The sequence below is a fragment of the Aegilops tauschii genome, chromosome 6, assembly GCF_002575655.3.
Source record: "Aegilops tauschii subsp. strangulata cultivar AL8/78 chromosome 6, Aet v6.0, whole genome shotgun sequence".
Classification (NCBI taxonomy): domain Eukaryota; kingdom Viridiplantae; phylum Streptophyta; class Magnoliopsida; order Poales; family Poaceae; genus Aegilops; species Aegilops tauschii.
Window position 1 is genome coordinate 151,629,910 of NC_053040.3, and position 15,386 is coordinate 151,645,295.

Genomic DNA, 15,386 nt, shown 5'->3' on the forward strand with positions numbered 1-15,386 from the left:
ATTAAGATCATTGATATACCTTGCAACTTGCTGATCCTCAGTTTCGGTAAGGTTGCACCTCACTTCTAGCCTTAGAAACTCCTCTGTGTAATCTGAAACAGTCCTATTCCCTCAATTTTGAAATTGGATAAATGATCTGGTCATAATCAGCAGGCAAAAATCTCCCTTTCAAAAGGCTCTTCATTTGCCGCCTAGTTCTCACATGAGATTCTCCTCTCAGCCTGCGCTCTTCTTGAATGCGGTGCCACCATGCACCAGCTCCTCCTTTCAGCTTGTACGCGACCAAAGGAACACTACGATCTTCCGGAACCTCCATGACCTCAAAAAAAGTCTCCACTTCATATAACCAATCCAGGCAGCCTTCAATATCAACTTTTCCATTAAAAGTTGGGATCTCAGCTTCCACCTTGTATGTATCCCTTGCATATGTAGGGTTGGGTACTCTCCGATATGCATAGAGATCAGGTTCTTCAAGGGCATCATCTTATTCTTCACCTTCAGAAGCTTCAACATAAATTGGCCTTCTTGAACTACGCTGGACTGCACATTGTTGTGGTGGTCTTGCTCCAAGATTACCTCCCCTTCTTCGTCGTTGAACATCTTATTCATTGGCAGCAGGGGGTACACCCTTTCTTATCATCTCAACCAGCTGATCAAATCTCCGATTAAGATCTTCACGCAGCTCTTTGATTTGTCATTCTGCAGCATCCATTCTCTTCTCCAATTGCTCCATTGCTTGCTGCAGCTCGCTTTCAAAGAGAACAACAAGAACTATATCGCTCTAGAGACGGAGATAGGGCCGATATGGCAGCAGGAGTTCAATCCAAAACTCCTAGAACGCAAGATCTAGTCCAAGATCTTAGATAAGAACACCAAGTTCTATTATAGGTAGTGGGGGGGGGGGTACATAGTCTGGGTACAAACTAGAGATGAGGACCTCTAGAATGCAAGATCTAGTCCAAGATCTTAGATAAGAACACCAAGTTCTATTATAGGTAGTGGGGGGTACATAGTCTGGGTACAAACTAGAGATGAGGACCTCTATTTATAGGGCTTTGGGATGCCTTCACATACTTCTACTTATGGCTAGAATACTCCAGAAAACATTACTTAAGATTCACCATTCTACTCATAGCCACTCACAACTAGAGGACTCTAGAAAACAGTAGGTAGGGTAGAAAAGAAAAGAAATACTACACTAGCGTGGAAGCATATAGAAGTAGCCAAACAAATCTGACATACAATTTTCTCTTTTTTTCTCTTTCCTCGTCTAGTGTTCCTCATCAGTTTCTTTTGGACTCACTCAGTTTACAGTTGACCCAGTTTTTATTAGTTAGGACTCTTGTTTCACCTCTAGCCTACCCCAATTTGTTTGGGACTAAAGGCTTTGTTGTTGTTGTTGTTGTAGGACTCTAGTTTCTTACTCGCTAGATATGGTTGTACTAGTTTCTTCGAACTCTCTCTGCACTTCACCATTATCGTGTTTAATATTACTCTATGGTCGATTGCATTACTCTATGTGAGTGTTGGCTAAGATAGGATGGCTACGCTCGTTTTGAGTGGTCGAACAGCCAAAACAGACTCCGTATGAGAAAATTATGACCGTTTTATTAAATACTGCGCAAAACTGATTCTGACCCGAACTTAGAGACTAGTTCTAGTCTAGTCGGATCCAAAAAAAATCCAATTGGGCGGAGTGAAGATGCAAGCAACCGGAAGCATGATTATGACTGAGGGCGGTGGTGGGGACGTACTGGAATTTGATGGATGTCGGTGGTCGGCAGTGGAGGGGCAGATGGTGCGGTTGCGGCGGCGTGACCAGTGTGAACAGAACTCAAAACTATAAAGGACTAGAACCTAAAACCTACAACTCTACATGACGATGTAGACGTAAACTCAACGGTGGAATGCACTGAAAAGAAAAATTGTGACGGCTCAGATTGGCTTGGACAGGATGATCTAACCCTAATTTTCTTGACTTTTTCATGGACTATAGGTATAAAGAACAAAAATTAATCTAGAGTACAATTTTTTTTTAAAATCTCAGCGAGCAACCTGGAAATCTGATACCACGTGATAGGTACATGGTGTCCTGATCTTTCAATGAGATAGTATCGATTTTGTTAGAGACTTTGACGACCCGACTACACTGAACACTCAGTGGTGTGCCTTAGCAATCACTAAACCAACTATGCTATGGTTATTGACAGTGTTGGAAACACAGTCCGCACCTGATCATGAGGATCAATCCCTACATGCAACCGAAGAACAAGTGAGAATTGGAGATATGCAATCTAAATTGCAGGTTTAAATCGAAATTCTTGATTAACGCAGTCAGGTTTCGATGACGCGTACAAGTCTGAGGTCTCACTGATTCTCGTGTCTATGGCAAAGAGTAGCAAACGCTAAACACCCTAATTCGGTACCCTAAGGGGGATTTGAACGGTCAAGTTGGTAGATTGTGAAAAGAGTGGTGGCTTAGGAGCAGCAGATGAAGTTCCTTCTCCTTCACCTTGAATCTTCACTTGAGGAATTTCTTTAGAAGGTGGAGTTTCCTCGTCTTCAACGTGGGCACACGATCCGTCTTGAACTTTCGATCTTGCACCACATGATCTATAAGCTTTTGACTATAAGGAGCAAAGGGGCAACTTCTTGATTGATCTTGTGAAGCCTCTCTTATGCACTCACATATGTATTCCATGGGATTGAATGGAGTAACCTTATCAAGGTTGGCCATTAGATTCATTGGGTACCCTCTAATGTTGGTTGTGTCATCTACGTTTGGATCAAGAGTCAATCTTAGCAGGTAGTTCGGAGTGTAAAGTCTGGGAAGAAGACCTGTGGTTTTCCAATAGTTCTTTGCAGGTATTTTCTCCTTGTAGAGACACTTCATATCTTTAGTGGATAACTTTGGCCTCTTATGGATAGACTTGTATCTAGGATTGTTAGATCCTTCCAATCCAAGCGCTTGGGCAAATTCTCCCATATTTGAGATGTACTTGATCCTGTTGTTCACATCCATGAGAAAGATCTTGTGGTCTTATTCTCAAATTGGACAGTGGCGTAAAACTAATCTCATTAGTCCAATATTCCTTTTGAACCATTAGAGCATTAACCTCGCTCATTGCACATATCAACTAGACATTGGGATATCTCTGAGAAATATAGATTTACTAACACCTTAGTGAGCATGGCAGATTTGGAGAGGTGTGGTATGTGATTGGAAACTTATGCTGCAGACCCATAGCCATTTAGGGATTCCAGCCAATTTCTGGAATCAGCCGCTTGCGAGGACCCCACGTATGCTATCAACACTGGCAAACATACCCCTCGAACTCTTTTACTTGGCTTACTGACCCCCATTTCCTTCTTAAGTCATTGTCAAATGTCACATCTATACTTCTGTCCTCACCATCTTCCAAAACTTCTGTCACATCTAGGAACCTTCAGTTCTGCTGATGGCACTGGTGAATGATGTAGGGCTTACACACTGCATGGTGGATGCTGTGGTCATCTACAGTTGTTAACATGCGGAATTTGGAAAATTAGGTGAATAGAACTCCAAATTCATGAATAGGGTAATAAAACTCATAACTCTAAAGGTCCTTTTATATACGAGAGGCCTGGGATCTGGATCGTTAAAATTAATTTCAGTTTGGACTAGATTCAAACACTCCATAAAAACAACTCCAATATTCATAGTATTACGAAGAATCAATGATGTTTTTGCCTTGTTTCATTATTTACCACTGTATAATTTAGTTCCTCACAATGTCCAATTTGTTTGTTCTCATTGGTCAGTAATTCATAACTATATCTAGAGGCAAACAAGGTAGTCTGGACCAGAAATATCTAAATCCTCATTTTCGTCCCTTCTTATCTGTTGACATATTAATTGAATTCTTTGATCTCTAGGTCCTTGCTCTAAAAGGTTCATATCATGGTGATACCCTGGGTGCTATGGAAGCTCAAGCTCCATCAGCCTATACATCGTTCCTTCAGCAGCCATGGTATGCATCAAGTTCAGTTTCACTCATATGCTGCATGCTTAGAAATATTCACACCTTTTTCTGATGACTGTCTTTCCCAACTATTGCCATTTTTTTGCACTACTGTAGCCCAGTACATATTTCTATCAAGACATAGAACTGCTGTTCCTCTAAGCCCCTTTCTTGCTATCAGTTTCAAAATAAGTAATTGTGGAATCTCTCATTTAAGGGTTTTTCTGCAGGTATTCTGGGCGGGGACTTTTTCTAGATCCTCCAACAGTGTTCATAAGAAATGGGACATGCGCACTTTCTTTGCCCCAGTCGATACAGAACTGTCATCTGAGTCCTGGTGATAAATGTCGGTAACTCGTTTTGATATGTCAGATTATATATCTGTAATTTTAACTTAACTTATATATTTGGACTGACAACTGAAATTGCAGGTTTTCCTTCATTAGCTGATGTCTTTTGCAAGAGTAGGGACTCATCAGCTGCAGCTGATTTATACTCAACCTACATATCCCAACAACTTTCAGAATATTCCGTGTCAAGTAACATAGAGCATATTGCAGCACTTATTATAGAACCAGGCAAGTACATTGTTCTCCATCAGCCGAGTGAACTGCTTGGATATTAACTGTTTGACATATGCCTTGATTTATATTGAGTTGAATTGGAGGTTCCATGGTAAGATCACACATCATATAATCGATTTAGAATCTAGGGTCACAAATCGTAGAAACAATGCAGAACTGTTAGGGTCGCTGTGCCAATCTAGGGTTGCAGAAACGCAGAATCATATGCCACAATTGAGATTCTGAAAACCTTGCGTCACACAGTCGGCTAGAGGTTGTTAGGAATAAGCAACTTATATTCCCATGAGGCCATAGGCCGATATATATACATGTACAGGTGTGGTACATATGCAGGAAACCCCTTATACTACGGGATAAATACAAAGGGGTATACATGACTTATATTATAACTCTAACACCCCCCCTCAAACTCATGGTGGAGGAACAACACTGAGTTTGGAGAGATAAAAGCCATGTTGTGCTCTAGTCTGGGCCTTCGTCAGGAAATCCGCCAACTGTAACTCGGAAGGCACATACTGAAGAGCAACGACCTGATCCTGCACAGCAGCGCGCACATAGAAAGCATCAACACCAATATGCTTGGTGAGCTCATGCTTCACAGGATCACGCGCAATGCTAATAGCACCTGTACTGTCAGATAAGAGCATAGTCGGTGTAGTGACAGAAACACCAAAGTCCTGAAGTAACCACCGTAACCAAGTCACCTCTGCCGTCAAAAGAGCCATAGCTCGCAACTCAGCCTCAGCACTCGAACGGGAAACTGCAATCTGTTTCTTCGTCTTCCAGGCAATGAGAGAACCGCCAAGAAAAACACAGTAGGCAGAAAGCGAACGGCGATCAGAAGGATCACTAGCCCACGTAGCATCCGCATAGGCCTGAAGCTGTAAAGAACTGGAGCTAGGAAAGAAGAGACGGTGAGAGATCGTGCCCCGAAGATATCGGAGAACACGAAGGAGATGACTATAATGAACCGATGTGGGAGCAGAAACAAACTGACTCAGAATATGAGATGTCCGGACGAGTGACAGCTAGATAGACAAGACTGCCAACGAGATGACGATAACGCGTCGGGTCAGGGAGAGGATCACCATCAGTAGCACGAAGGTGAACATTGAGCTCCATAGGAGTCTCAACAGTGCGCTCGTCAGAAAGAGCAGCACGAGCAAGAAGATCCTGGATATACTTTTCCTGGGATATAAAAAAGCCATCAGTGGTAGAAGAGACTTCAATCCCAAGAAAATAGCGAAGAGGTCCAAGATCAGACATAAGAAACTGCTCACTAAGACGGGCCTTTACAAAGGCAATATACTCGGGGTCATCCCCAGTGATGACCATATCATCAACATAGAGAAGAAGAGTCCGGCCACGAGGAGAAAGGTGAATAAACAATGCGGGATCATGAGCACTTGCTGAAAAACCAGCAGTAGTGACCACAGAAGCAAAACGCTCAAACCAGGCGCGAGGGGCTTGCTTAAGGCCATAGAGAGAGCGACGAAGACGACACACCATGCCATCAGGAACAGAATACCCAGGTGGTGGCTGCATGTACACCTCCTCACGCAGCTCACCATTAAGAAAGGCATTCTTAACATCAAGCTGAGATATAGACCAGTGGCGTGCAGAGGCAACGGCAAGAAGTGTACGAATAGTGGTCATATGGGCCACAGGAGCAAAAGTCTCGTCATAATCACGACCATGCTCCTGCTGAAAACCACGAGCCACGAGACGAGCTTTGTGACGCTCAAGAGAACCATCGGAGCGAGTCTTAACCTTGTAGACCCACTTACAAGTGATGGGACGGACGCCGGGAGGAAGAGAAACAAGATCCTAGGTACCAGTGCGTTCAAGAGCAGCAATCTCCTCCGCCATCGCAAACTGCCATTCAGGATGAACAACAGCCTGACGGTAAGAAGTCGGCTCAAGAACAGCAGCACCAGCGGTGGGAAATCCAAAGCGATCAATAGGCGGACGAGGACAAGAACGCAAGCCATAAGTAGGCTGAGAGGAAGAGGACGACTCATCGAAGGAAGCATCCACAGGTCGTGAACGACGAGTGTAATGCTGAGGAAGAGATGGAACAAGAGAAGGAGGAATCGCCAAGGTAGAATCAGGGGGTGGCGACGAAGAAGTCACCGGAGATGAAGGTGTAGAATCCGGTGACATGCTAGGTGAGGAGACCGGGGAAGATGGTGGCGGTGAATCGACGAGGGGTGGAGAAGCAGAGGGAGTGGGACGAATAGGCACAGGCGCGACGGGAGTGATAGGGGAGTCAGGAAAAGTGAGAAAAGAGATATCCTCCACTGAAAAGACCGAGGAAGATGGGCGTGGGTAAAAAGGACGAGACTCATCAAAAGTCACATCTCGAGAGATACGCATCCGACGACCGACAGGATCCCAACAACGATAGCCCTTATGCTCATCACTGTAGCCTAAGAAGACACACTCAACAGACTGAGCGGTCAGTTTGGTGCGTTCGCGAGGGGCAAGAAGAACATAGCAAACACAACCAAACAAGCGAAGCATCGAATAATCGGGAGAGCGATCAAACAGACGCTCAAAAGGAACACCACCCTGCAAAGCAGCAGATGGCTGAAGGTTGATGAGATAGACAGAAGTGGAGATAGCCTCGGCCCAAAAATGAGGCGGAAGAGAGGCGGCGATCATCATAGCACGAGCCGTCTCAAGAAGGTGACGATGCTTGCGCTCAGACACACCATTCTGAGCATGAGCACCAGGACAAGAGAACTGGGCAAGAGTACCCTGCTCAGCAAGGACACCACGCAACATCTTAGAGATATACTCACCAGCGGAGTCAGCACGAAAAACACGAATGGGTGAAGAGAACTGAGTATGAACCATGGCAGCAAGACGCTTATAAATAGACAACACCTCACTACGTGAAGTCATAAAATAAAGCCATGTGTAACGAGAAAAATCATCGATGAAAATAATATAGTATTTATGACCACCTTTCGAAGTGAAAGGAGCCGGACCCCATACATCAGAGTGGACTAAATCGAAAGGACGCTGAGACACTGACTCACTATGAGAATATGGTAGCTGAATCTGCTTGCCAAGACGACAACCCTGACACTCTAAAGAGACATCTCCTGAGACAGACCCCAGAAGACCTCGACGAACTAAAGACGATAATCGAGAACCACACAGATGACCAAGTCGATGATGCCACTGCTTGAAGGAACCAGTAACAGAAGCGACAGCAGCGGAGGAACTGGCGATGGTGGTTGCAGCGGAAGGAACATGAAGCCAGTCCAACTCCCAAAGACCCTGAGAATCACGGCGGCGAGGGCCAGCCCCAACCAGAGTGTGCGTGCGACGATCCTGGACAGAACAAGAGTCAACATCAAGGATGACACGACAACCGACAACCGGAATCAGTAAGTTGACCGGCAGAAAACAGATTCATGGTAAGTCGAGGAACATGAGCAACATCAGGAACAGAATAAGGAGTAGAAAGATGGCCTCTACTAGCAACAGAAAGTGGAGTACCATCAGCAGTGAAGACATGAACAGGAGAATCCAGCGAGCGAAGAGAAGACAAAGCGGAAGAATGAGAAGACATATGAAAAGAAGCTCCAGAATCCAGAACCCATGGGGATGTACTTGACTGTGTAGAAGGCGGGTGCTCAGTGCGGGAAGCATCAGTCACAGAACCAGCAGTACCCGTCGAGGAAGAACCTGAAGCCGCGAGCAGACGCTTAAGTCTCAGAATATCCTGCTCGGTCAAAGCAATGGCTGAAGCTGGCGAGGGAGATGACGAAGTCCCTGAGGAGGATGATCGCGCCTTGCGCAGGTGTTTCCGCTTTGTGTAGCACTGGGACTCAATATGACCATCATTGTTGCAGTAGTCACAATGTGAACGGGGCCGACCTGAGCCTCCAGAAGGAGTGGGCAAGAGCGGCGGAGCACTCGAGCGAGAATGGGGCGGTGCAGCAGGTGGAGTGGAAGAAACCCGAGTAGCGAGCACAGAGGGAACCTCCAGCAAACCAGCACCACGTAGGCGAGTCTCCTCAGCACGAATCTCTGAAAGCGCCTCCATGAGAGAAATACGGCCACGAGCAAACAACTGAGCACGCCGGGGCTCAAACTCCTTACGGAGCCGAGACAGGAACTCATAGACGCGATGAAACTCCAAATCGGCTTGGACAGCCTGGCAGCAGGGGCAAGTACGACAACCAGCACGGCGGAGAGAATCAAGCTGGCGCCAGATAGCAGAACTCTGTGCATAAAAGTCATCAACAGTAGAGTCACCCTGCTGAAGAGCATGCTCCTGACGAACCACCAAAGATATAAGGCATCACCAGAGGGCTCATAGCGCTGACGAAGACAGGTCCACATCTGGAAGACAGTAGGAAGACCCAGAAACTCAGAAGCAAACTGAGGCAGAACACTAGCAGTGAGAACAGCTGCAGCACGAGCATCATCATCAAGCCACTGAGTGTAAACAGACAAAGCACCATGATACGTCTGAAGAGCCTCCTCATAAGCCAAAGCCCTCTCATCATAGGCACGATCAGCAGCCTCATCAGCAATCTTAGCCGCATCCTTGGCGGCCTGATTAGCATCCGTAGGAAGAACCAGTGGAGTCGGCGGAGTAGGGGCCACCGGAGGAACCGGACGTGGCGGACAGCAGACCTCGCCAGAAAGAACACCCCAGAGACGGATGCCACGCATGTGAATGCGCATGAAGCCAGCGAACTCGGTGTAGTTAGTACCATCGAAGATCACCGGACAGCGAGGGACCGAAACATAGCCTGATGCAGCAGACATTTTTTTTTTAGGAGAGACCCGTAATCAGGGGAAGACGACGGGAGACCACGCACGAACGGCGGCCGCAGAAGGGGATGCGTGACCACGAGTCCGGGCGGGAGGGGCGGACGACCACGGGCGGGTCGCGGTGGCCGAGCACGGGGAGCGCAGTACGGGGGCGCGCGAGGGAGTCCCGCGGGTCGCGGTGGCCGAGCACGGGAAGAGCTTCGGCGGGAATCGGCGGCGGCCGACTTCGAGCGGGAGGGAGCGTCGGCGGGAGAGAGCTTCGACGGCGTCAGCAGCTGCGGGAGCGGGAGGGAGCTTCGGTGACGGCTGACTGCGAGCGGGAGCAGCCGCGGCGACGGCGGCTTCGAGCGGGAGGAGGATGAGCCGAACTCGATATGGACAGATCAATAGCACGAGTTGCAGCGTGCAAAAAATTGACCTAGCTCTAATACCATGTTAGGAATAAGCAACTTATATTCCCATGAGGCCATAGGCCGATATATATACATGTACAGGTGTGGTACATATGCAGGAAACCCCTTATACTACGGGATAAATACAAAGGGGTATACATGACTTATATTATAACTCTAACAGAGGTGAGAGTATGTGCTCACTCCACACAAGTTTTTGTTCTCCCGTTTGTTGGTATGTACATGTAAGAACTGTATAATTGCTTGTTTTTGTTATTTCTGTTTCGTATGTTGCTGTAATGTTTGATCCTCTTTAACTCCTATTCATGCAGTGATACAAGGTGCTGGGGGAATGCACATGATAGATCCACTTTTCCAGCGAGTACTTGTCCATGAGTGTAGAGACCGAAAAATACCTGTCATATTCGATGAGGTCTTTACAGGGTTCTGGCGTCTTGGTGTGGAGGTAACAGATCGCAACAATCTTCGCGGATAATACATGATAAAAGTTAGCTCACACCTTTCAGAAATCATGACAACTTCTTTCTTTCTCAGTCTGCTTCAGAGTTGCTCGGCTGCTTACCTGATGTTGCATGCTATGCTAAATTGATGACTGGTGGGATAGTACCATTAGCTGCAACGGTAACAACAGAAGCAGTTTTTGAGGCCTTCAAAAGTGACTCTAAGGTATATTTTGAATGTGTTTCTGTGTGCTCAGGCTTCAATAAACTAAGAACATCATTTTTTATGTTATGTGAAAAAGGATTACAGTAAATACGGGGCTGGAGGCACTGATAAGTTTTTATAATGGTCCAGCTTACAGCGCTTTTACATGGCCATTCCTACACTGCTCATGCCATGGGCTGTTCTGCGGCAGTAAAAGCTATCCAATGGTTTAGAGATCCGTCCACAAATTCAAATCTCGATTTTGATCGTATGAAGCTCAAGGAGGTAATGAATTTTAATTGGTTGAACTTGTATAGATTGATGGAGGAAATGGTCAGCAATGTGTCTGTGTGTCTTAGAAGCGTCGGTACTCTCTCCATTATTAGCATGTTGGTGATAGGAACTAGGGTCCTACCAGGCCTAGACCGTAGGTTGTAGGGGTGGAAGGGGGCTTGGCGTGGAGGAAGGCGAGTTCGCCGACGCTGGGGTGCCGTTGCGCGTGAGAGAGGGCAGGAGGCGGCGGCTAGGGTTAGGTCTCCCGGCTCCTTTCAGGAAGCCGAGCAAATATGATTGCTTCTGCTTAACTTCAAACGAGTCCTTACATGAGTTTATATAATCTCCAAATACGATAACTGGGCTAAGCTCCTAATAACGATAAGATAACTGGGCCAGGCCCCTAACTGCCTGGCTGTAGTATATGCCGGTCATAACATCTCTCCCCGCCTGCACAAACAGCTCGTCCTCGAGCTGGAAGGCGGGGAAGCGCTTGCGGAATTCCTCGAGGTGATCAACGAGCGCCAAACACCTCCGCATCAGCTGGGGCAGGCAGGTCGCCGAGCCCAGCGGCGACGGTGTCCTCAATGAGTCCGCAGCCTCCAGGTAGAAGAGTCGTGGGCAGACGTGGCCGGGCACGTAGGGCTCGTCGCAGTTGAAGCACAACCCTTGGCAGCGACGCTCGAGTTGCTCGGCCGGGGTGAGCCGGCGGAACGGGCGCGCCGCGGTCGCGGCGAGGGGCGCTGCGGAAGCCTGAGTAGGCCGACCCTGCACGGGAACTTCCGGCCAGGGTGGCGGCTCAGCGGCCCGGGGCGGTGACGCCTGCTGGATGGCCACCTCACAACGCTCGAACACGCGGGCGTAGTACATGGCCGTCTGGAGGTCCTATGGCCCGCGCATCTCCACATCCACGCGGATGTGGTCCGGTAGGCCGCCGACGAAGAGCTCAGCCCGCTGACGAGCCGAAACGCCGGGGGCGTGGCAAGCCAGTGCCTGGAAGCGGTCGGCGAAGTCTTGCACTATGGTGAGGAACGGAAGGCGCCCAAGCTCCGCCAAACGGCTCCCACTTATAGGCGGACCGAAGCGCAAGAGGCACAGATCACGGAAACGCTCCCATGGTGGCATGCCGCCCTCGTCCTGCTCGAGGGCGTAATACCACGTCTGGGCGGCGCCTCGTAGATGATAGGAGGCGAACAAGGTGCGGTCGGACGCGAGCGTGCACTGCCCCCTGAAAAATTGGTCGCATTGGTTGAGCCAATTCAGGGGGTCGACGGTGCCGTCGTAGGTCGCGAACTCCAGCTTGGAGAATCGCGGCGGTGGCTGGGCGTGGACGACGGGTGGGTATGTGTCATCCGCGCGCAACAGCGAGGGCGACAGCGCCGAGTGTGCGGGCTGCAGAGTACCGCCATGGAAAAGGGGCCCGTCCACACCATTGTAGGGACCCGCGGCACCCGAGGACCCGCCGAACTGCATGGGCGGGGGTGGCGCCGGCGGTGACAGCACGTGCGGCTGTCTTGAGGCCAACGTGTAGACCGGCTCGATGGACCCGGCGAGCTAGGCCGGTAGTGGAGATGGCGACGGGGGAAAACGGACCTGGTGGATGGGCACCCCGTGCGCCGTCGACGGAAGGCCCGGCCCCGAGATCGCCGGTGGCGGCAGCAGCGGCATGATGGATGAGACGAAGGTCGCCGGTGGTGGCGGCTGCCTCGGGAGCTGCTGCGGCCCCGTGATGGTGGTGACGGGGGCGGGCGGCTGCAGCCCATAGTGCCCCGTGAGGAAGGTGCGGATGCCCTGGACCGCCTGAGTCAGGTCCCGGAGCGCCGCCATCATCTCCTCCGGGGTGAGCATGGCGAGGGTGGGCGTGGGTGGTGTCCAGGCGGCGGAGGAGACCGGCCCGGTCAGGGACGGCGTGCTGACCGTGGTGGTCATCGGCGACGAAGAGGCGATCGGCAGCGGAAGGGAGGGGGTGGGCGGTGGCGCGGACATGATCGCGCCTAAGACACCTGATACCAGATTGATAGGAACTATGGTCCTACCAGGCCTAGACCGTAGGTTGTAGGGGTGGAAGGGGGCTTGGCGTGGAGGAAGGCAAGGTCGTCGGCGCTGGGGCGCGGTCGCGAGAGAGAGAGGGCTGGAGGCGGCGGCTAGGGTTATGTCTCCCGGCTCCCTTCAGGAAGCCGAGCAAATATGATTGCTTCTGCTTAACTTCAAATGGGTCCTTACATGAGTTTATATAATCTCCAAATACGATAACTGGGCTAAGCCCCTAATAACGATAAGATAACTGGGCCAGGTCCCTAACTGCCTGGGCTGTAGTATATGCCGGTCATAACAGTTGGCCATTCAACTAAATGTGCATCACAGTAATATGAAGTTACCTTAAGTCGGAGATGAATGATTTATCCCAAGTTCACACTTTGGGGGAGTGCTAATCTTCGCTGGAGAGGCGTTGGAATACCAAGTATCCTTCTAGGAGTCCCCACAATTCCAAGAGTAACAAGATCCACAAGGGATTCAGTGGGAATTGTTGCAGTGCATATGTGGATTGCCTAGCCCTTTCCATAAGTTCGGACTTTTGGTTGCGTTGGCTAGTGCATGAAGCTTAGCAAGGAATCAACTTTCTCAAATTGGTTTGTTAGAACTAAAAGGCGACACGTTCAACAGTTAGGTGTGACGGCGATGCGCATGTTGAGATGGATGTGTGGTCACACGAGGAAAGACCGAGTTCGGAATGATGATATACGAGATAGAGTTGGGGTAGCACTGATTGAAGAGAAGCTTGTCCAACATTGTCTGAGATGGTTTGGGCATATTCCGTGCAGGCCTCCAGAAGCTCCGGTGCATAGTGGACGGCTAAAGCGTGCTGATAATGTCAAGAGAGGTCGGGGTAGGCTGAACTTGACATGTGAGGAGTCCGTAGAGAGAGATCCGAAGGATGGAGTATCACCAATGAACTAGCCATGGACAGGGGTGCGTGGAAGCTTGCTATCCATGTGCCAGAACCATGAGTTGGTAGCGAGATCTTATGGGTTTCACCTCTAGCCTACCCCAGCTTGTTTGGGACTAAAGGCGATGCTGTTGTTGTTGTAGAACTGTAGATCGAGATCTCATCTATCTTCCCCTAAATTTGTGGCAAGGGTGGAGCGCCATGGAAGGAGATCTCAAGCTTTTGGAAGGTCACAACAATGGTGGAGAGGTAGTGGAGTCGTTCCCTTCCTTGTGGGGAAGGGTTTTTAAACAGGGTCCCTCTAATACCTACTCATTGGGCCACGTACAGAACTGCCCAGGGGCTCTAGGCCAGGCTCTGGGTGACTTTCGGGTGAGCCCAGAAGGTACTGGACCTGTCCGGACCCTCTGAGTGCTCGGAGTTCCAGTCCGGTCCCAGGCAATTTCTGGGCGAGTCCAGACTCCGGGCCACTCCAGTGGCTCAACCAGCAGCCTTTTAAAGGCGCTCTCCGAAGTTTCTTAATGGGATTGTGGCTGTATATTGTTTATTTAAATATAGTTGATTCCAACACGTCAGCCAAAGTGTACCCCATCTTAATAGTGTGGCTTTTCCTATGACTCAAAATAAAGAAATCATAGCCAGAAATAGACGACCATCTTATTTTAACCTTTTTGAGTGGGGGGTCTGCAGCTATGTGTGCTTCTGTCCGAATGGACTAAATCATTTAGTATATACTCAAGAAGATGATTAGTCCTATAATCACCTTGTCACTAACACAAAAACTCCTTAACGGGCGTATATGTCCTTCAATCTATTCCACCATAACATGTGATATTATTATCTTACTCCTTTTTGTTATAAAATTAATGGTGGGTTCACAGGTTCATGTGCTTTGGGCATATATCTCTAACGTAATAATATGCATTAACAATATATTTATATGAAGTATCTTTGTTAATGTAAGAAGTTTCTTTGCTAATGCTATGTTCTGTCAATTCGTACATGTAGTTTTACAGTTCTAATGTCTACCAAAATTTGCAGCTATGGGATGGCACACTTGTGAACCAGTTATCGTCACTACCAAATGTAAAGAGAGTAGTCTCCTTGGGAACTCTGTGTGCAATTGAGCTGCAGGCCGAGGGATCTGATGCCGGGTATGATACTCTTGATAGTCATTAATTTGTTTCATTGATGGTATCTTGGAAAATTTTACCTTAAACTTCTTCAGTGAAGAGGAAAAAACACTTTTCTTAAAGACTCTTGCATGCACGCCCATAGACACACGCACAAAACAAAATATGGCATTTTTCATTAACAAGAACATGGACTTGTTTGCGAAGCACTCCCAAAATGATATGCACATAGCTTGGATCTGTTTGACAAAAAGAAGACACTCACTGGGCCACCCCATCCTCACGATCCTACTCACAAACATATGGTTGCCATGCATGACATGTCACTCGCCCTCCTGTTCTGCCCCTGGTGCCGCCTTTCATATTAGGACCTGCTTAGTTGCTATGGAATCCAATTTTCTCTAGAGCATCCCGTTTTTGCTCTTTGCTGTAGAGTATCTATAATAAGGTGCTGTATGACTCAAAGTGCAGTATAATAAGAGCGTTTACATGTAACTGAAATGTCAAACACTCTAGTATGTGTAGATGTATTGATGTCCTGATTTTTTTCATTGACCGAATTGTATTGATATGTGAACGCTGTGTGTCCTGGA

The 15,386-nt window shown here is 48.4% G+C and overlaps 1 protein-coding gene across 2 annotated transcripts in view; it reads left to right on the forward strand.

The window, feature by feature from the left end:
• The window catches only part of LOC109759698 (bifunctional dethiobiotin synthetase/7,8-diamino-pelargonic acid aminotransferase, mitochondrial), a 31,524-nt gene that overhangs the window by 14,114 nt on the left and 2,024 nt on the right, over positions 1-15,386 (forward strand). For both annotated transcript variants that reach the window (XR_012186751.1, XM_020318530.4), the window contains exons 7-13: positions 3,916-4,010; positions 4,232-4,347; positions 4,433-4,579; positions 10,107-10,240; positions 10,330-10,461; positions 10,591-10,725; positions 14,702-14,814. Coding sequence is in view for 1 of the 2 variants with exons in the window: in XM_020318530.4 (XP_020174119.1) it covers positions 3,916-4,010; positions 4,232-4,347; positions 4,433-4,579; positions 10,107-10,240; positions 10,330-10,461; positions 10,591-10,725; positions 14,702-14,814 (872 nt within the window). In the remaining variant the exon portion in view is untranslated. The remainder of the gene's footprint in view (positions 1-3,915; positions 4,011-4,231; positions 4,348-4,432; positions 4,580-10,106; positions 10,241-10,329; positions 10,462-10,590; positions 10,726-14,701; positions 14,815-15,386) is intronic.